This window comes from Aspergillus foveolatus, assembly GCF_047715535.1.
Source record: "Aspergillus foveolatus strain CBS 279.81 unplaced genomic scaffold BDW70scaffold_65, whole genome shotgun sequence".
NCBI classification, from domain to species: Eukaryota; Fungi; Ascomycota; class Eurotiomycetes; order Eurotiales; family Aspergillaceae; genus Aspergillus; species Aspergillus foveolatus.
In genome coordinates, this window is record NW_027396129.1 from 1 (window position 1) to 19,274 (window position 19,274).

The 19,274-nt window shown below is 51.0% G+C and overlaps 8 protein-coding genes across 8 annotated transcripts; 4 read left to right on the forward strand and 4 right to left on the reverse strand.

The window, feature by feature from the left end:
- Positions 1 to 78: 78 nt before the first annotated feature.
- On the reverse strand, positions 79 to 458 carry BDW70DRAFT_163215 (DUF4267 domain-containing protein; the record flags this gene model as incomplete). The annotated part of the gene is made up of 2 exons (XM_073741266.1): positions 79 to 290; positions 359 to 458. 2 exons carry the CDS (start codon positions 456 to 458, stop codon positions 79 to 81), a joined length of 312 nt encoding a protein of 103 aa, XP_073592539.1.
- A 404-nt stretch (positions 459 to 862) lies between these two features.
- On the reverse strand, positions 863 to 1,719 carry BDW70DRAFT_163216 (uncharacterized protein; the record flags this gene model as incomplete). Its single annotated transcript, XM_073741267.1, has 3 exons — positions 863 to 1,194; positions 1,245 to 1,606; positions 1,667 to 1,719. 3 exons carry the CDS (start codon positions 1,717 to 1,719, stop codon positions 863 to 865), a joined length of 747 nt encoding a protein of 248 aa, XP_073592540.1.
- A 726-nt stretch (positions 1,720 to 2,445) lies between these two features.
- Positions 2,446 to 4,519, forward strand: BDW70DRAFT_163217 (fungal specific transcription factor domain-containing protein; the record flags this gene model as incomplete). Its single annotated transcript, XM_073741268.1, has 3 exons — positions 2,446 to 2,496; positions 2,721 to 3,617; positions 3,674 to 4,519. The coding sequence occupies 3 exons, from the start codon at positions 2,446 to 2,448 to the stop codon at positions 4,517 to 4,519; spliced, it is 1,794 nt and encodes a 597-aa protein (XP_073592541.1).
- A 908-nt stretch (positions 4,520 to 5,427) lies between these two features.
- On the forward strand, positions 5,428 to 5,943 carry BDW70DRAFT_163218 (uncharacterized protein; the record flags this gene model as incomplete). The annotated part of the gene is made up of 2 exons (XM_073741269.1): positions 5,428 to 5,545; positions 5,618 to 5,943. The coding sequence occupies 2 exons, from the start codon at positions 5,428 to 5,430 to the stop codon at positions 5,941 to 5,943; spliced, it is 444 nt and encodes a 147-aa protein (XP_073592542.1).
- A 1,308-nt stretch (positions 5,944 to 7,251) lies between these two features.
- Positions 7,252 to 8,398, forward strand: BDW70DRAFT_153054 (uncharacterized protein; the record flags this gene model as incomplete). Its single annotated transcript, XM_073739555.1, has 5 exons — positions 7,252 to 7,326; positions 7,478 to 7,798; positions 7,877 to 8,003; positions 8,089 to 8,204; positions 8,264 to 8,398. The coding sequence occupies 5 exons, from the start codon at positions 7,252 to 7,254 to the stop codon at positions 8,396 to 8,398; spliced, it is 774 nt and encodes a 257-aa protein (XP_073592543.1).
- A 2,425-nt stretch (positions 8,399 to 10,823) lies between these two features.
- On the reverse strand, positions 10,824 to 13,268 carry BDW70DRAFT_171026 (Hsp70 family protein; the record flags this gene model as incomplete). Its single annotated transcript, XM_073743097.1, has 10 exons — positions 10,824 to 11,041; positions 11,097 to 11,232; positions 11,300 to 11,495; positions 11,548 to 11,654; positions 11,736 to 11,841; positions 11,901 to 12,156; positions 12,234 to 12,300; positions 12,349 to 12,393; positions 12,442 to 13,037; positions 13,094 to 13,268. 10 exons carry the CDS (start codon positions 13,266 to 13,268, stop codon positions 10,824 to 10,826), a joined length of 1,902 nt encoding a protein of 633 aa, XP_073592544.1.
- Positions 13,269 to 13,658: 390 nt separating this feature from the next.
- BDW70DRAFT_163221 (uncharacterized protein) lies at positions 13,659 to 15,068 on the forward strand (the record flags this gene model as incomplete). Its single annotated transcript, XM_073741270.1, has 3 exons — positions 13,659 to 13,676; positions 13,735 to 14,518; positions 14,575 to 15,068. 3 exons carry the CDS (start codon positions 13,659 to 13,661, stop codon positions 15,066 to 15,068), a joined length of 1,296 nt encoding a protein of 431 aa, XP_073592545.1.
- A 1,784-nt stretch (positions 15,069 to 16,852) lies between these two features.
- On the reverse strand, positions 16,853 to 18,777 carry BDW70DRAFT_105965 (putative isoamyl alcohol oxidase). Its single transcript, XM_073734403.1, has 3 exons — positions 18,494 to 18,777; positions 18,238 to 18,435; positions 16,853 to 18,138 (listed from the first exon to the last, which is right to left on the reverse strand). Exons 1-3 carry the CDS (start codon positions 18,751 to 18,753, stop codon positions 16,896 to 16,898), a joined length of 1,701 nt encoding a protein of 566 aa, XP_073592546.1. The 5' UTR covers positions 18,754 to 18,777; the 3' UTR covers positions 16,853 to 16,895.
- Between the last annotated feature and the right edge of the window lie 497 nt (positions 18,778 to 19,274).

Sequence of the window (19,274 nt, forward strand, 5' to 3'; positions counted from 1 at the left end):
GTCTCTGCATAACCATCGGCGAGCCGGAGCTTGCAGTTCCGATATCCAAAATAGGAAAGTTCCATATCTGACTAGCTGTCACATACGGTCGACAGGATGCTTCATCAACACCTTAGTATCGGCGATCCCCGCCCATGACCAACAAATCAGGAAGATGCCTAGCATCTTCTTCTCGCGTAAAAGGATCATGCTCCAGACAAAACAGCCGGCGCCCAAGTTACGACCTGTCGCGCTAGGGAACAGGACGACGTTCTCTGGTGTTGCGGATGGGAGGCCGAAGCCTTTCGCCCCTGATGTGACGGATTAGTGCTTCGGTCAGGAGAAACCATCAACTAGGAGGGGGTGAAAAGGGACGTACAAGCCAGAGGGTCAATAAAGGTTCCTTTTACTCCGGAGTAGAGAAGAAGGGAGCCGATAGTACATGTGGCCGCATCGAGGAAATACGAGAGATTTGACATGGTGTGGAGGGTCAGCTGGAGGCAAGAACAGAGGCGGTCAGAGACTACTTGTATGTCAAGCAGAATCGGGCCTCGGGGGAATTCGACTGCGGCATCGGGATTCCTATGTCCAGTCATACAACGCTGCATCCTGCCGTTGATTGTTGGACTGCGAAGTAATGCCGACCAGTTGTCTGATATCAAATTTGGCCAGTCTGGAATAACCAGTCGACGGCCCTTCTCCTGGACCACTTTTCTACCTGGGTTTGAAGCCGGGAAGTCTATCTGGAAGTAAGAAAAAAGCATCTCAGTCCATTTTGGTCTAACTCGAAACTAGCAGATATTGTCTACTCCGTAATAGCCACTCTACGCTCGTCCACTGCATCCACCTATCGTTCTAGCTTTGTTCTCGACCTCTTGATCATTCAAGGTGCCTTGTTAGCGGCCCCCTTATCCTCAGCCTTCTTGGCTTCATGATCTGGCAGTTTCTTAAACGGAACTATCAGGGCCAGGACGACGGTGAGGCAAGCCACCGCCAGAGCAAAAGCGAAGACATCCTTGATGCCGACCATGTATGCCTGTCGAATCAATGCAAGGTCTTCCCCGTGGAAAACAGTCTTCAGTTCGGTTACGCCCATGTATAAAATCTCGGAGGAGCTGATATGCGGAGCCGTGACAGAGAGAGTCTTCAGCAAGTAGTTATTGAAGAGGGAATTCCCGGCCGATACAAAATAGGCGCCGCTGATGGATTGGCACACTGGAAACCACGATTAGCAGCAATCACGGCAGTTACTCCGGACGACTTACTGAAGGCGGCGCCCATTGTGGCGGCCACAGTTTCTGGGGTCGCAAAGCCCTGTAACGCCGTCACAGGCACCTGGTTTCCCAGGCCAAACGGGACCTGCGCGCCGATCCACCAGGCCTTGGGAGTGCCGATGTCAATGCAGTAGATCAGAGCGGCGCCCAGCCCGGCGATCAGCCCGCTGACTAGCTCAATAGGCTGTAGCAGACGGGTATTCCCGACGAGAATGCCGCTAATAATGGCACCAAGGGTGTAGAACGCCATGAACGGCAGACTATAGACACCGCTCATGATGGCGGACGAGCCATGCACGGACTGGAAGTAGATGAGGAGGTAGAACAGGATCTGGAAGTTGCCCAGATTTGCACTGCGACGGTCAGCGGGGTGGACGGATCTCTCTTCAAAGGGAAATACGACTTACATTCACGCGTAGAGGAGATGCGACCAGAAGGGGCGCGGCTTCAGTATGCGCAGCGGCATTATGGCATACTCGCCCTGGAACCACTCGATGGCCACAAATGCAATGGACAAGGCCACCCACAAGGTCAACGTGGCAATTACAGCGCCGTCACTCCATTGCTTCGCCAGACCTCCTTCTCTTTGTCAGGCCCATTGGCGGAGGTGATGGACGATGGCAGCTCATGGCCGTAGTCCAGGTCATTCTTGGTCCCAGGGATCTCAGGCGCTGGCGCTAATATGGTGCGCTCTTCACGGTACGGTTCGGAAGGATGGGTGAGTGGCGGACAGTCCTATTGCCCTTCATTGACACAGAAGTATATATGTGCCCGGGCAGTCTTAGGGGCGCCAACATACTCATGGAATGTATTGTGAATGGCGTGAACATTCAGGGCAGTCGTTCGACCGCCGGTACGGCGGAGCACCAGTAATTAATGCCGTACTCTGAAATAAAGTAAATGTCATGGGCTTAGGGCGAGGCTATTCCTTTTCCGTTGCCGATGTCCACAATCGTCCGTATGACGGGTATTCCCGGTACCAGTCCTGTACGCTTCCCGTTACGCGCTCAAATACGCTATCCGTCCATTACTGGGCGGAAAACCTCCAGCTGGTCCGCCGCACCGGCGGACGAAATGGTAATTAACAAAGCTGATGTGACGTACGGATCCTGGCCCATCTTTCCCATCTCACCCTCTGCCATATCCCCAACTTAACACATCGTATCGCTGGATCGTCCTAAATTGCATCTTCATGGACCGCAGGCCGAGCATCGAAGATGCGCCTCCCCTCAAGCGCAAGAAAGTGCGTCGAGGCACCCGCAGCTGCTGGGCAATGCAAACGACGCAAGATGAAATGGGTCTTTAACTGTCCCGACGATGCCATCTGTGTTTGGGTGCCACCGACGGTGGACACAATGTGTGAGCCAGGAGTTCCCCGAGCAATTGTCCACGCCAATCGACAGCACTCGCCAGCTGCGCGATCGTCTACGCTGAGTGGAGTCGCGACTTAACCAAGTCTTGCACCAGGACGCCAGCTACACGCCGGCTTGCAACACTGATCAGCATCCTCATCTATCCCCGGCGTATATTGAGGACGCGGCCGTCCAGCGGCCTGCCCCGCCTCCCCTGTCCCTCGCGGGGAGGTTTCCCGCCGGGGAAGACATATTACACACCTTGTACAATGCCTTGCCTTCTCCGCAGGATACCGCTCGTATCGCCACGGCCAGCAGTCACCATTCCGTCCCCTTTCATGAGATCCTGACCACGCCCTACAGCATCCTTGATCGCGATGGCCTGCGTGCGTACAGCCCGCTGCTATCCATCACGGGCCCCGGTGTTCATCCTGTGCTGATCGCGCGGCATATGCTTCATCTGGCCAGCTTCCTGCAACACCTGCACCCCGACCTTCACGACGAGATTAAGGGTCTCTCGGAGCCCCCGTCCGTGATGCGCGAACGATTGGCCGAGATGGCTATCCGCCTGGTGACCACGCAGGATCAGTTTGTGGGCAGCGTTGAATTCCTGAAATGCATCATGATCCAGAGTCTGTACGAGGCCAACTGCGGACATCTGCGCCGCAGCTGGATGACCGCGCGTCGCGCTATGGCGATCGCCCAGTCCATGGGCTTTCACCAGTCCGGCGCGCGCCTGCAGTATCAGGTCCTCCACCCGGACACCAAAGCCTATCCGCACTTCATGTGGTTCCGCATTGTTTTCTATGATCGCCAGATGTGTCTCCTGCTTGGCATGCCCGAAGGCAGTCCTGATCGGACTATGGGCTACGACGCGATGCTGGTGCAGGATACCCGTATTGGCCGCCTGGAGCGCCAGCATTGTGTCGTTATGTCGCGCCTCCTGGAGAGCAGCCATGCTGACCCCGTCATATGCTCTGACTACTCACTGATCCGGGATCTCGATCGGGAGGTGCACCGATTGGCACGCACACTGCCTAGCCGGTGGTGGCTGACCCCGAACCTCAGCAAAAAGCAGAAGGAGACTTTGCTCTGGGATATGCGACGCTTGTCCGCGCAGCTGTGCCACTACAACCTCCTCAACCAGCTCCATCTGCCCTACCTGCTCCGCCAGTCGGACGAGCGCAAGTACGACTACTCTCGAATCACTTGCGTCAATGCTTCACGCGAGATCCTCTCCCGGTTCATCATGCTGCGTCGCTGGAACCGAGTCGCCTTAGCTGCCGCACTATCGACTTCATCGCGCTGATGGCCGCCATGACCCTGCTGCTCGCACATCTCAACCGGTACCGGTACCCGCAAATCGATGACTTCCTGGCCGCTCAAGCGCTGGGCGACCGAGCCATGATCGAGCAGGCGCAGGAGCACATCGAGGTGCTCGACCGGTTGAATGCCGACCCACTCAGTGCACGGAGTGCGCGCCTCTTGCGCCGCCTCCTTGCGATTGAGGCGAGGGCCGCCGACGGGGAGGATCTCCACAGCGCCCAGGCAGTCCGCGTGCAGAGCCCAGGGAGCGAACCCCAACCAGAAGCGACGCATTCTGACGACAAACACGTCTATATTCCGTACTTTGGCGTCATTCAAGCGGCAGGCGAGATCGTCTCTGCTGCCGCACACCCCTCGACCCCTACCGTCGTCCCACCGGGCGCTGAAGGACAAGCCCAGACACGACCAGCTGCTGCTGCGACGACACCGTCTCTCCAAGCAACGAGTAACAATGTCCACAGCCTTTCTGGGCCCTTCGTCTCCGAAGTCCTCTCGGACAACCCCATGCAACTGTTCGAATACCCCGGCATGGCCGGCGGGAGGACGGGACATTCCCGGACATGGAACTGGCGTTCTTGGACAATTTGATGCGAGGTGCCGGGGAGGATGTAAGGGGTACCACCGAGTGGGTAGTGTCATAACCAATTTGGACGGCCACTTGTTGTCTCGATTCCAAAATTTTACATAAGAATTGTTTGAAAAATTGAGTGGATGCCTGATCGCCACTGTTCTTCATGGACGCATCCTGTGGTCTTATGGGCCCAATATGACCCTCCGATTTTGCAAAGTTTTGATTGATCTATATAATGGGATCAAAGAGTCGTGAGGCTTGAAGTGCACAAGTTCACACCCGTTATTGGGTTTAATATCTTAGACCAGCTAAATGCGTATAGAGCGTAGTCCAGCTACCCATCATAAACAATGGCGGCTAACTCTCGAGTTGGCTCTGCGTAACTTGACCGTATCAAATCAGAGGCATCTGTGATATTCTAGTTCCTTTCTTTCTTTATCCTATGCCTCGATGCAGGAGTGCAGTCCTCCAGTCACATCCCCATCTGTTCAACCTGATTATAATCCACTAGACCATCGTGAGACTGCACGGCTTTCGGCACGATTGTATTCGGATGGTTTCTATGTCCTGGACACTCGGTGTATTCGTCATCTTCCCCTATTCCTAACCAAGTTAACTCACAGTGCTCATGGCCTCCCGAGCTTGGGGTGCTCGCCGCGGGCGGTTCACAGTAGAAGAATTGCCCCGAGCGTTTCTCTTCATACCCGCCTAGACTAGCATAACTCATCCGTGCCTCTTCACACATTGAACCACGCTAGTCTAAGTAGTGGCATAAAAATATCGTAATTGGGACTGTTCTGTCCGTTGTATAAGCTATGGACTTGTTTGTGGATTGTACGCTACTGGAACCAAGGCGAAAAACGAGAAAAAAAATGCCAGCACCAGCCAATATCCAAGCGGCGACGCTTGATAAGTTCATCGCAGGATGGGAGACCTTCACCCCGGTAGCATCGATGGCGTCCTGGTCTGCAAACTGTACGCAGACATTGATCAAGCCCTGCTAAAAAGTCTTGCGGACCCCAACGTCTTCTACGATATGATCGGTCAGATTCATCAGTATCACACCTTCTTGGCCTTCTTTACCGAGGAAATCTCAGCCAAATGATGGAAAGCAGTTGTGCAAGAATATCTATTTTCCCACAGCAAGCTTGCGGATAGAATGCTGGCGCAGCTTCTTAAGGGCGCCTACCATCCGCTGAATCACCTGGGCTTCGGCGTGAAACTTGAGCAGCCGACGATTGTCGCGGAAGCGCTGGCCCCGGCAGCCTCGCACGATAGGATGAATATTGAAGATTTGTTCTTTGAGGCTGAGACATTCGCCGCGGTAGATATCAACGCGCACCGCACCGGAAAGCCGAAACCATTGGTTGAGCTGCTTTCTGAAATACTCGCCGACGAGACAATCCGCAACGGGCCGCGCTGGTCAGACCTTGGGGGGTAAATGAAGATCAGTGTGATCGGGCGAGCTAGACGAGCGTTGGCACAGATTGCTTCCCAATTTGTCATTCGAGAGAATGATAGAATGACAAAAAGGATCTCGAGAGGCGAACGGCCGAGATAATCAGCGTGTGTACTTATTTAGTAGGCTCGGTGCTGCGGTCTGACCGGAAAAGGAAACTGGATTTCTTCATCATGCACGCCGTGACTAGCAGCATCTTCTGCACAGTTCTAATCCGGCAAAACTGGATCAAGCTGGAGGATCGGAGAAGGCTCGTCAAGTGGAAGGGGAGACTGGATCTGGCGTGGTACGCAGCGGAAGGATGTCCGCTGCTTGTGGATACAGCCATCTCCAGCTACACGGGGAGCAGCGAGCTGGACTGGACAGGGATATTCAGCGCTGCCCGTAAGTAATGTGATGATGGACATGTGTCGAAGTTTGTGCGAGCGCTGAAGAACGGAGGGGACACAGCCAAACCGTATGAGAATGGAGAATAGAGCGACTGTGGGTGTGGTTCGCTGGATTCAACGAGGCCTGGCAGCGTCCAGACCTTCAACTTTAGCATAAAACACTATGTTAATCATGATTAATTCTATTAGCTGCAAGTTTCAAATCTACTTTACACCCCGTACCATACGATACTGATTTACCAAATTTACTAGTGAACTGAGAGATGAACGGCAGGTCTGGCCTCTTTGTTGTCTCGTCTGGAGTGGAGATATATATACATGCTCAGTCGTGTCCCCATATGCCCGACAATCAGCGATTATACAATCTACAAACTAACACCTCGATGGGATAGAACTTCGTTTCAGAGTGGCTTATCCAATCTACGCTGCTCAGGATCCCACTCCCAGATCTTATCATCGTGTATTCCGACCAACGAATATCAGGCCGGATACCAGCAAACCTCCATTCTCCATCAACCTTGCGATACCATATAGTGCCCTTCCCATGTGCATTGCCGGTAGGGTGTTAACTACCTTCGTAGCGCGGCTTGTTGGCCATTCTGAAGCTGAAGCACTATGCGAGTAGAAACGACGTAGAAAACTCAACATTTTGCTATTATTATCATAGAATATAAAGCACTCGGCGTATATATAAACAGGCAGTCAATTAATAGTGAAACTGAATTAGTTAAGTCTTTTTACTAGTATATGTAAATAAGTACGCTATCTTTATATTTTCCCTATTATCCCGGATCGGACGCCGTACCTCAATATCCCGAGCACCGATATACTCGGGGCTTTCTATAACGCTAATACAACCCTAAGTCTAACATTCCGTGAGCATCCTCCACAACGAGCGGCCATGCGTAGAGAGTCCACTATTGTCTGGTCGATAATTGATCGGGTTTGGGATGTGCCTTTATCCGCACCTACCAAGGTAATCCGTGCCTGTACAATGGCTCCTCAGCTTGCAGTTGAAAAGAGGGCCGGTTGCCCGCCGTCAATCAGGATATATTCAAGATTTACTTTTTGAATCTAATACCCTTTCACTGTCTCAGACACTGAAACTCAGAGCCATGACCTAACAGCACATCCCCTACCGTCTAGATGGCAAGGTCGCTTTAGTAACCGGCTCTGGTCGAGGTATCGGTGCCGCCATCGCCACGGAGCCCGGTCGTCTAGGCGCGAAGGTTGTGGTCAACTACGCAAATTCGGCGGATTCGGCAGAGAAAGTCGTCACCGAGATCAAGCGACTAGGGTCAGACGCTGTTGCCTTCAAGGCCGACATTCGTCAGGTCCCCCAGACGGCACAGCTTATGGACAATGCCGTTGCCCACTTTGGCAAGCTCGACATTGTCTGCAGCAACTCGGGCGTTGTAAGTTTCGGGCACCTTGCTGATGTGACGGAGGTATGTACAGCGCCTAGTAGATCGGTGATAGGTCTATCAGCACGATTGCAGAGACTGACCATTTTAAATATGTTGTAGGAGGAGTTCGACCGTGTGCTCAGTTTCAACACTCGCGGGCAGTTCTTCGTCGCCCGGGAGGCATATAAGCATCTTAACGACGGCGGACGCATCATCCTAATGTCGTCTAACACGTCAAAAGACTTCAGTGTCCCCCGCCACTCTTTATATTCTGGATCCAAAGGCGCGATCGACTCCTTTGTCTGCGTTCTGTCCAAATATTGCGGCCAGAGAAAAAATTACAGTCAAAGCTGTGGCGCCTGGTGGGACAGTCACGGATATGTTCCACGACGTTTCCCAGCACTACATCCCTAATGGGGAGAAGTATACCGCGGAGGAGCGTCAGCAGGTGAGCCCGTCTCAACAAGATTCCCGTTCGGTTTTGGACTAACAAAGCCTACTCTGTAGATGGCTGCACATGCGTCCCCATTGCAACGTAATGGGTTTCCTATTGACATCGCTCGTGTCGTTTGTTTCCTGGCCAGTGATGAAGCTGAATGGGTCAATGGAAAGATCCTGACTCTGGATGGCGGCGCAGCTTGACCTTCTAGGATATCATGAACTGGTTCTTCTGGAGTCGACCATTGTTCTGCCCAGTCACACGTACACTTGCTTTAGTATATGATAAGGACTATGAGCCGGCAATCCTCATTGTATGAAACTTGTATTCAGGTCTATACCATATCAATAGCAGTTGTCTACTGTACCGCAACCCTACACCTTACATCCGTTCGTGAGCCTGTGCTACCTGCACAATAAGGTACAATATGGCCTCAGCTGAGCAAAGGCAAAAGTTAGCCGATCCCCGGGGTTCTGACGGGCAACCGCTATTGAGATTCTCGCTCCTGACCTTTGATCACGGCCATATTGCATACCCAGAGTGCTACTGGAACTAGAAAAGCTAAAGCTACATAAAATTTTGGCTTGCTAGTGTACATATATTGCTTGTCTCTCTTAGATATGTGCTTTGCTCTGTATATCAAAGACTAATGCTGACCCTTTTTCAATCCGAAGTATGTACCGGTGCCTAGCACCCCTTGGAAGGCCATTTGAAAGATCGTGGGGACCCAGAAAGCTTGCCCTTGCTCCACAAGTTCAATTATCGTATCTCATATTTCAGTCGAATTGGTCATCCTGGCAATACCGCCGAAAGGACGTCTTTCAGACCTGAGCCATGGCTGTCCCAAGAGCCAACGCCATAAAGCTAGGACATAACACCGAATACTGGCCCAACATATAGCGGCACAATCAAGCTGTTAGTCTTGTCCCGGTGTTGGCTGTAGAAATTCTCTATCTGGGCCCTTCTATATTCCGCAAGACAGCTCCCAACTTGACTCTTTAGCTCCAGTGCGCAGCCGTTCATTGTCAGTTTCTGCAACTAGATCGGTGGGTAAATCGGTGGACACCCCATCCATCTATGCTGAGTTAAATTCTGAATGCGTGTTCTTAATCTCGAAGAATACACTCACGGGCAGGGGTCAAGGGTGTACAATATGGCCGATGGTCCAAAGAAAAATCCGTAAACATTGATCAAAATTCGACCATAAATGAACCAGGATACCAAAAAAGAAATAATTACTGCAACAACCAAAATGATAAGATTGATTGTATGCATAGCTTGTTTTGAAATTGCGGTCATGTTCCTGCGACTATCAGTTCTCTGAAGGACACTTGAAGCTACAGACTTACCATCAGTTTGCTTTTAGATATGGGGCAAAAGTGGTTCTGTCTTGGTGGTAGTAGTCTTTTGTATCTATGTTCCTTTGTTTATCTATGGTTCCCAACAGTGCGCCCTTCTACTCTTTGTTTCCGAGTCATATGTAACCAACACAGCGAACCGCCCAGGAATGTTGGTTCAGGCCTTGACATCACGTATAATAAGGTCTTAGAGGATATTTGAACGGTTGGAGATGGAAGCCTCGCGTATTCAACTATTTCGAGCCGCGGCTCGGCGCATGGCTGTTAATTGGCTTTATTAGACTACATTGCCACTCAGGTACCGGTATGCTGGCACCAGGAACATCATACCTTCGAAAACACGATTGAATCAGAATGTAATAAGTCTGTTCTCGTGGAGCAAATGCAGGCATTAAAGGTCACCGGACAAAGCCCGTCTTCATTACGCTCGCCTACTCATCTCTAGACTGCGAGCCTATTGATCTTAATCTGATAATCTACTTCTGGCCCGTGTTGCACTGTTGTACTCAGACACAACGACGGTAAGACTCCACTACATATCCTGTAGAGGCATATCCAACAAGTACATGCTCCTAGGATGCTCATTGAGCATGGGTCGAGGGTCGATATCGTCAACAACAATGAAAGCTTCATTGCATGGAGTGATTAAAGGACTATAAAGCCAAGGCGGAGCTTGGATTATAAGAGGCAGGAACTAGTATTTCTAGAGGAGTGGCGTTAACGTTCAAATTGTGGAGGCTCTGCTGAACGCGCACGGTTTTTGCAACGTATAAGATCAGCCCATGAGAAAGGGATACGGAGCTAGCTGAAGAAGGATACGAGCAGAAGTGGAAGGAGATGGAGTTAGCAACCAGAAGGGAGAAATTCAAGCACTTCACTAAGGGCATATTGAGGAGATTATAATGCTTTCGCAGACTGTGCCAGCAAGTGTAGATATCATTTATGATGTGCCATCATGTCACGGCATATTGTGATAAAGGGAATCGTACTCAGAGATTTTGTTATGATATAATCCTAAACTACTAAATCAGAGGCTTTTAAGTAGGGCCAAGGACATAGGGGAACAAAATTGTAATGTATCCGTACTTTCTGGTAGTCCTGCCCGGGGCTTATGATCGTAAATTTCCTGGCCTCACAGTTCCACTAAGCAGGGAAAGTGATTACGGTAAGGCCTGTCAGCCACTGTACCCTTTGATAGTAGTATAGCCTTGCAGATTTAGAATCAATGGCGGTGTTAGCAATAAATACCCGATCGATATACTTAACAATATCAGTAGTATCTAGCTGTACTATAATCAATACTTGTCACTCCAATCGTTTTCCCTTGACTAATAGCTTCATATTTCAACAGTCCCTCCTGAGCGCCAAAAGTGACCTTGAGCTGGAGATGTATATCGTATGCGCGCCTGCCGTTGATGAGCTTCGAGTTGAATCTGCTCAGTTCAACATTGGACAGATCAACTGCAATATCACCTATTTTATACACGTCTAAAAGATAACGTCAGCGGTTGTCACAGCCTAGTGGTGGAAGTAACTAGCTGACCTCTGTGATCATTCCACTCAGGGGCTAGCGCCTGCTCGCAAGCGTAGAGTGGAAGGCGAGGACTCAGTTCCGAGTCCCAAAACTTTCTCCAATTCAGCGGGAACAATTCGGTGTGGTCTTCGGCGTATTTTTGACCCTGAATAGGCCGCGTTAGTACCTCATATCGTAAGAAACTGAGGGGGAGAGACAACGCCCGGCCGTACTTTCTGGATAGCCCACTTCATGAACCCTCGAACCATCACCCTATTGTTATATACATCCCAGTATGTATCAAGTTGTTTCATTCCGGGTAGAAACTCCGTGTCAACCGCAAAGCCGTAATGCCGACGGCACCGTTTAGTGGTTGAGCGGATACCCTCTAGCCCTCGTAGAGCAGCTCCCTGCACAATGGCCGCTTGTCTGATCTAATTATTCATTGCGCGTAGCACAGTTTGTGGAGCGGGGTTCTTACGGAATCTCAGGGACAGTTATGGCAATCTTGCCATCCGATGCAAATGTGGACTGGAAAGCCTCTCGTAGGTACTCGGAGTCTCCAAAGCCGCCCACAAGGATGATTCTCTGCTCAGTGTCAATGCAGAGCTCAAAGTAGCGCCTTAGGCCAGAAGACCAGTAGACGTAGGGTTAGTAGCAGATGCTCACATTTATCCTGTCTTTCCCGGCTTCGGTATTTGCATCGTCGATTTGCTTTCTCACCAGCCGGATAATTTGATCCACAACTGGATCAAAAACCGTGCGAAGATCATCGCTATTGGAAAATATGTTATTTGTATCGCCGGCCTATAAGTCACAATGACAGAAGCTCACCTTGAAATTATGACCATACGCTCATCCTCGTCGAAATACTTGGGGTCTGGGTTATCTAATGTCATATTCAGGGGCAGTTCATGGACGTCCTGCTCATCAGATACTCCAAAGTCTCTCTTCAGAGTCTCAAACCTCCTCATAAACTCACTTCCGGGGCCCTTGCGCTTCATTGGTAGTTTATCAAAAGCTTCGCCGAATCTCTGAGACATGAGCTTATAGAAGTTACGGTCTATTGCTGTCGAACCACATTTGCCTCCTGTGTATAGTTAGCTGCTACTACTAGTAGTCTGCCTTTAGATATAGGGCTGCAGATCTGGGCAACGTAGCACTTACCCATGCCTGTGCACAATTCTTCAAACTTCAGCGGCTCGACCTCGTTGACGAGATATGTGGTAATATCCTAGCTCATTAGCAACTACTATGCGGCGCTGAATATCACATATCTTACCACAGTGCCACCTCCACAGTCGCAAATAAGCACACCGTCTCCAGGCTAGGAATAGCCCGTTAGTCCTGTAGTGCTATCAATGGTTTTACCTACCTTAACCGCGCCTCCCAGATTGCTACTGGCGTACTTGCTCAACACAGCAATCGCAGCCGCCTCAGGTTCGGTGATCAAGAAGAGTCTGTCAGACGGCCGGTGCAATGTTCCTGCAAAACGTGCTCTCCGCGCGGCATCTCTTGTAGCACGCTGTGCCCGATCAGACCAGATTGCCGGCACAGTGAACCAGAATTCGATTGGCGTAGCTTGCAGCGTCTCCTCAGTAATACTCTTGCCAATTTTCTTGAGGATATGCTCATAAACTTTGGCGAGATACTCGGCAACGACATCTTCAGGAGATTTATTCTCTGGCAGCAGCATTATACCAACATTGGACGCCTTCTCTAGCGCGGAGTCATCGTACTTAGTCAAGGGCGTTCCTCGATCGAGCAGTAGCTTTGTCCATGCGTATGATACCATGCCGGGCTCTACCTGGAAACCCCAGCAGTCTTTATTCAGCCGCGGATTTTCCGCCGCATATGCGATTCGCGAGGGCGTTTTGTAGACGGTATCAATGTCTCGGGAAGGACCAGGCCAGTTTGTGATCACCGTGATTTCGCTAATATCAATCGCTTTAGAACTCACGTAGCTTGCACCTTAAGGGATCATGTTAATCCACATTGCCAGCTTTAGACCGAAGGGTGATCTCTACCTGTGAACGTCGTGCCATAGTCAACTCCCACAATAATCCTGTCCTTATTCTCCAGAGAAATCCCGCCAAAGCCTGCGACGAATGCGTCACGAGAGAGCATCTTTGGGGCTGCGAAGGTCGGGTTTTCACCAGACAAATGCGGTCCGCCGAATACGAAAATCTTGTCCGACGACATTGTGGTGTATGCTGTCCGAATCCCTTAAGGGAAGAAGGAAGCTTTTGTTCGTGCCGGACACCATAGCCGCCCTTGAAAACAGGTCCTGACCGACGGTAGTTTCTCATACCCTTGTCCGTCTGAAACGTTAGTTCGTGGACTCGGCGAGTCGCTGATAAGCGCCTATTTAGGACGCGCATTAGGCCTGTGATAGTCACTGGGTTAGCGCCAACTATTTCTAATTCTTCGTTCAAGTAATCAAACTCTTTGCCGGACGATCCCCCTATCGCCTGTCACTCAGTCAAAGCTGTGAGTTTCTACCAGTTTCGTGGCTTTAGACGGGTAAAACACAGCTTGTTGACGTTGGTGCTCAAAAGATATCGATTTCCAGCGTCCAGATTGCAGACGACCATGGCTTTTGGCGAAAAGGTACGACTCCGAAAAGCATCAACTTTGCCCGAGTAGCTGTAAGCTCATTATAAACAAGTTCCTATCGCGGAAGAATAGAGGTAAGGCCGAGGGAGGGTCAACGAACCATGACCAGGGCGCCAGCAGCGGCAACGACAAGATCACGACATCAGAGATCCAGAAAAGAGATGATCCACTATATCTATCAGCAGAGAATTCAAAGTGCGAGGAATATAAGCGCAAGATAGCTCAACTTGAGGCCCAGATCCAAGACATGAGCGCGGATCACGATCAACGCACCAAGGCAATTAAAGACCTAACAAGCGAGCTACGTCAGCGGCAAGTCATCTCAAAGCAGCATTCTGAAGAGTTAAACCTCCGAGATGAGACTATTGAGGCTCTTCGAGAAGAGCTTTTTGCTTGTCGCGAAGGACAGAAGCCAAATAGCGTGACAATCGGCCCTCAAAACGGCCTGCAGTCATTTACGGCCACCAAATGGCACGCGCCGAAAGAGGATCGCTACGCAAGCGATGAACTCTTCAAAATAGGAGATAAAATTCGGCAGTGGGCGAGAAACAACAGTGCGTCACTTGCTGATCTAGACGCTGTGGCGACAAGTGAGACAGATTCCGCTGTAAAGTATCTAAGCGGTTACTGTGCTGTTCCGGACTGGAAGACGCTGATCAACAAGTTACCTGTCTTTAAAGACAAGGCCCCGGCGCTTCTTGTGCAAGCCATTCTGGCCAAGGACTTGTTTGGAAGGTTGTTCGCAGACCCTTTCTTTGCTTTCATCGCAATTGAAAGCGACGACTCGATGCCACGGCCGGAGCAAATGCGTGTACTTCAGGACAGCATAACGAGAGGTACCTAATGAACACCACGCACCCTAGACCCTAAACACTGCTTACGTTTTCCACAGTCGGCGATGTTGAGGCCCATATCTGGCGTTCTCAAACCATCCGCAGTCTTTCCACTGCAAGAGATCCAGGAGCCCAGCCGTTTCTCGCAGCCCGAATCGAACCAGTTTGCAGGCAGTTTGTATCAGAACTCCTTTCTGGCCCAATTCGCTTCCTACTTCGTAGTGGCGAGAAATCCGCACAAAGCTATAACAAACGGGCCCAAGAGCTGCTGTCTTTATACAAAGTGGCAGCGCAGCTTGCACTTATACTATGGGGACAGCGAGCTTCCATAGCTGTTCGGACACTGCACGAGCTACCGCTATTCAGGATAGGGGACGAAGAGGTTAGCGCCCACCGATTGCATCATCTGGATGAAGAAGACACCAGACTAGATGGCAAGGAGGCGCTTTTATTGGTCCAACCAGCCATATTGGCTTTCGGCTCTGAAAGCGCCGAACACTATGACCAGCATAAAGTATGGGCGCCGGCAATTGCGCTGCTTGACACTCAATAAGGGTAGGCCGTAGTATATAGAATACGGCCATGTAATCAATCGCCCAGTTGTTTTCTATACCTTCGATCCGGGAATAACATTCAACATTTTGAATAATACGGAGGCCTATTTAGGTCCCGGTGAGCGAAGAACATAGTATATAGATCGTCGAATATATATATATGGACTTATATGGACTTAATCTATAACTTGTTCAGCCCCAATAAAAAAAAAAAAACTTGGCTAAAACTTTGGAACCACTTCCAGTATGTCGGATATCTCATAGACCCAGAGGTGCTAGGTGTCTCCGTTTGCACCACTCCGCTATGCAATCAGATCAATATTGAGATCGTTTGATCAGTGTGTATTTATAGTTGATGCCCATTGAAGTTACTCCTAGTTCTTTAGATAATTTAATGCACTTGACGATCTACTCGTTGACATACAAAACGACACAGTAGCAGATCTTGAATATCGTCTGCTAATGCACACTATTTATATTTTTGTATTCTGACCATAAATTTCTTCTATGATATCTCCCCCATCTTGCAGATATTTAAATCGCCACCGCTTAAATTCCTGCATATGGATTTTGATTATAGGGTAAAATGAATTTACACAGCCCTTGTTCTGCGCAATTTAGGAACGGCTAACAAATAGGCTACTCCTTTTTATGTAGTTAAGTTAGATTCTAAAATGGGTATATATATTGCAAGATTAAAGTAACACTCCGCTAGATCGCATTTGAACTCTCTGGGAAATGTTGAGGCCGGCGATGGCTCTTGTTCTCCCCTATAAATATAATGACAAGTCAAGGGAAAGTTATGAGCGCCAAATGGTCTCTTTCTATTGTTGCAAGATATCTCTCCACGTAACATTAGGCGAAAGAACCGAATCTGCCACTGTCCATGGCTCAATATCACTACAACGTAATCTGCATGGCAGATCGCGTCCCTCGAGGTCCGCAGCGCGATTCGACAGATTTCTGTAGGTATCTCTCAGCAACATTGATTGCCTGTGTCGGAATCGTCCGGCTGTGCCCTAATTGCCTTGACAGTACTGAAAACAACGCGGCTTTGTCTTCTGGCGGCGAACTCCTTCACTTGTCCATTGGATCAGGGGGGCGTTAGGTATGATATGACAACTAGCCCTGCTGCAGCTACACCTGTTCCCACACCTGCACGCGCACCCTACGCTGGCATTACCGAGTGACAAAATGGTTCGCCGTTGTGGGAGCTGCCGGGAAGGGTGGGCTGATCCCGCCATGGATAGGGCATTGGGTCCAGGCAGAGAAATAGCATAGTCAATTGTTTGACGAAGGTGAAGGCAAACGGAGAAGTGCAGGTCAATCGCATGGAGCTTGTTCATATGTTTCCGCGGCTTCTTGCGTTGTAATAAGCATAGTTGGCACTTGCTGTGTACTTGCTGGTAACTCTGCAGGAACCCACTAAGGACACTTGGCGGTGCCTTGAAATTATGCAATATGTTTATATATGGATTGGTAGCCCAGCCCAGCTTGGCTAATTTCGTCTGTTTCGAAGAAATGACTCAGGTGCCTAGGTGGGGGTAGTGGGGGGGACTTCGCTGAGCGTACTTAGGGCATTTAGGGCAGTTAACTTACCGAATCCGCGATAGTGAAAGGCAGATTATGGTCGGTGCAAAGGCTGGACGCTGACCACTATAAAACAAGGATGGGAGAAACAGCTACACATTCAGAAAGTGAAATTCAGGTCACATTAAGTATATTAGCACATTAAGTCTATGGGTAATCTATAAGTCTAAAGTCCATCGCCGTAAGGAGGATAAAGTACATCAAAATGACATTTCACCAACCACGGGCATCTTCTCTCAGGCCTTGCACATCCGGCCAGATTCAGAGACGGTCCAGTAGTCACTGCCAACACCCTTGAAGGAGTAAAAGAAGGTGTTGGGGTCCCACTTCTTCTTGATCTCGGCGAGTTTATCGTAGTTCTCACCAAAGAATACCTGCTTCCAGTTCGGCTGGAGGAAGTTGGACTCATTCTCGTAGGTCCCGGACCCGGGAGTGAGAGCCTCGAGCTGGGGCGCAAGTTCATTGGTGACGGTCTGCTGATCAGCCAAGATCTGGGACCAGGGCTTCTCGTTGCCGAGGGTGATGCCGAATTGCATAGTGACGAGGGCATCGCGCCAAGGAGCAAAGATGGCGTTGTCGACATCGTTGGTGTTGGAGACATTGAGACCGACACCGACGGCGACGACGTTCTGTGAGGTGAAATTGTACAGAACCTGAGCAAGAGAAGCAGCATCAGACTCGACGACCGAGCGGGGGAGAAGACGGCCGCCGTAGGTGAAGGTGCCGACTTCGAGGTTGCCGTTGGGCAGAGGGCCCATATAATTCTCGTAGTGGTCGTAGTAGGTCTCGTACTCGGTGTAGGAGACAGAGTACTGGATGGAGAGGCCGTCGAGCGCAGAGAGGAAGGGCGCGAGGACAGCCTTGACCTCGGCAGTCGTCTTGTTGTATGCAGTCAATGGCTTGATGAGGAAGTAGCCAGGCAGGATCTGGTAGATCACGGTCGTTCCGGCATCGACCATGGCAGGCAGCAGCTCGTGGAACTGCGTCAGAGCCTTGGTATAGACGTCTTCGGACAGGTTCGAGGTGGTGAAGGCCAGGTACGCCCCCGAAACGGGCGCGCTCTTGTACGCCTTGACAGTGACCGAGAGGACGACGCCCCAGTTGCCGGCGCCGCCACCGCTGAGGGCCCAGTAGAGGTCAGTGTTCTTTGTGCGCGAGGCCGTGACGACGCGCCCGTTGGCCGTGACCACCTCAAAGGCAAGGGTCTGGTCAGCACCCAGACCGAAGCTGGTGCTCAGGGCCGAGTGGCCTCCTCCCTGGGTGTAGCCGCCTGCCAGGCCGACGGTAGGGCACTCGCCACCAACCAGCACGTAGCCCTGGGCATGGGTGGCCTCGAGGACCTCGTAGCCCATAACGCCACTGCCCAATTTATAGGCGGGCCCTGAGTAGGTGGAGTCGGACCAGTCAAGGTACTCAATGCTGTTGAGATGGTGCGTCCAGACAGAGAGCGCGCCCGCACCGGTAGAGCGGCCCAGGTAGCTGCCGTGGCGTCAGCATCATACCTAAAAAAAAAAGAAAAAAAAAAAAAACAAAAGGAGGAAAATAAAAAGAAAAATAAACTGGCAAAAAAAGACTTACTCATGGCCGGTGTTCTTGATGACGAAACGGATGTTGTTCTGCTGAGCGAACTTAATGGCAGCAACGACATCAGCGCTCGACGAGACGTCGACAGCGTAGCTGACATAGTTGCCCAGCTCGCACGACGACTCCTCATCAAAGGGATCGCAGCTGCGATTGGTGAAGAACTGCTGCATGATCGATGAAGAAGAGACATAGCTAGACTCAGGTCAGCCAGTTTTCAACCACCTGTTCCAAAGGAATGGGGAAACCGTACTGAGTCTGCGGCAGATTCCAGTCCTCCTGCAACTGCGCGCACGCTTCCGCATCGTAGGTGGGCTCGTGGCAGACCGATCCGATCGGCACAGTGGCGATTAACCGTCCGCCAACTGTGCTGTTGAGCGCATTCCACTTGGCAGCAGACGGCCAGCAGGCGTCTCCAGGGAGACAGTGGCAGGATGTGTTGCTCGAGCCCGCGGCCGGGGCCGCGGTCGCGGTGGCACCGAGGAGCAGGGCAGCAGTCCAGACGGCCTTCATTGTAATGGCTTCGCTTGATGCGCTGGTCACTGTCTTTGGTCGGATGAGTGGAAGCGATCCAGGCAAGGACGAGGTTGATGTCTTATACTCGTCGTTCTCCAAGGTATGGCGCCAGCGCTGAAGACCGACACGGCCACAGCCACGGCCACGTGTCGGAGTTGTTCCCCGAAGCGTTAGGGGCCGGTACTATTGAGGCACCGTCGCGCATCGAATCTGCTGCTAGAGCAGATCGGGGCATGCCCCGATCTGCTCAGGCGAGTCCCGGGCTGGCCCCATGCCTCGGCTCGCGTCGGGCCAGCAGCCAGACCAGCCTTGGTTAGCAAATTCGCATTCCAGAGCTTAATAAAATCCCTCGCCAGGGGCCAAGTATTTCGAATTCATCCTCTAAACGAGGGGGGACTCCAACCGCGTGGGCTCTTGGCCGCTGCACATCTTCCAATCTAAAAGCAGGGGGTAACTCGTGGCTCCATTATCTTGGACTGGCTTGTCTCCAGTACCAGACGGCCGGCTCGGAAGACCCG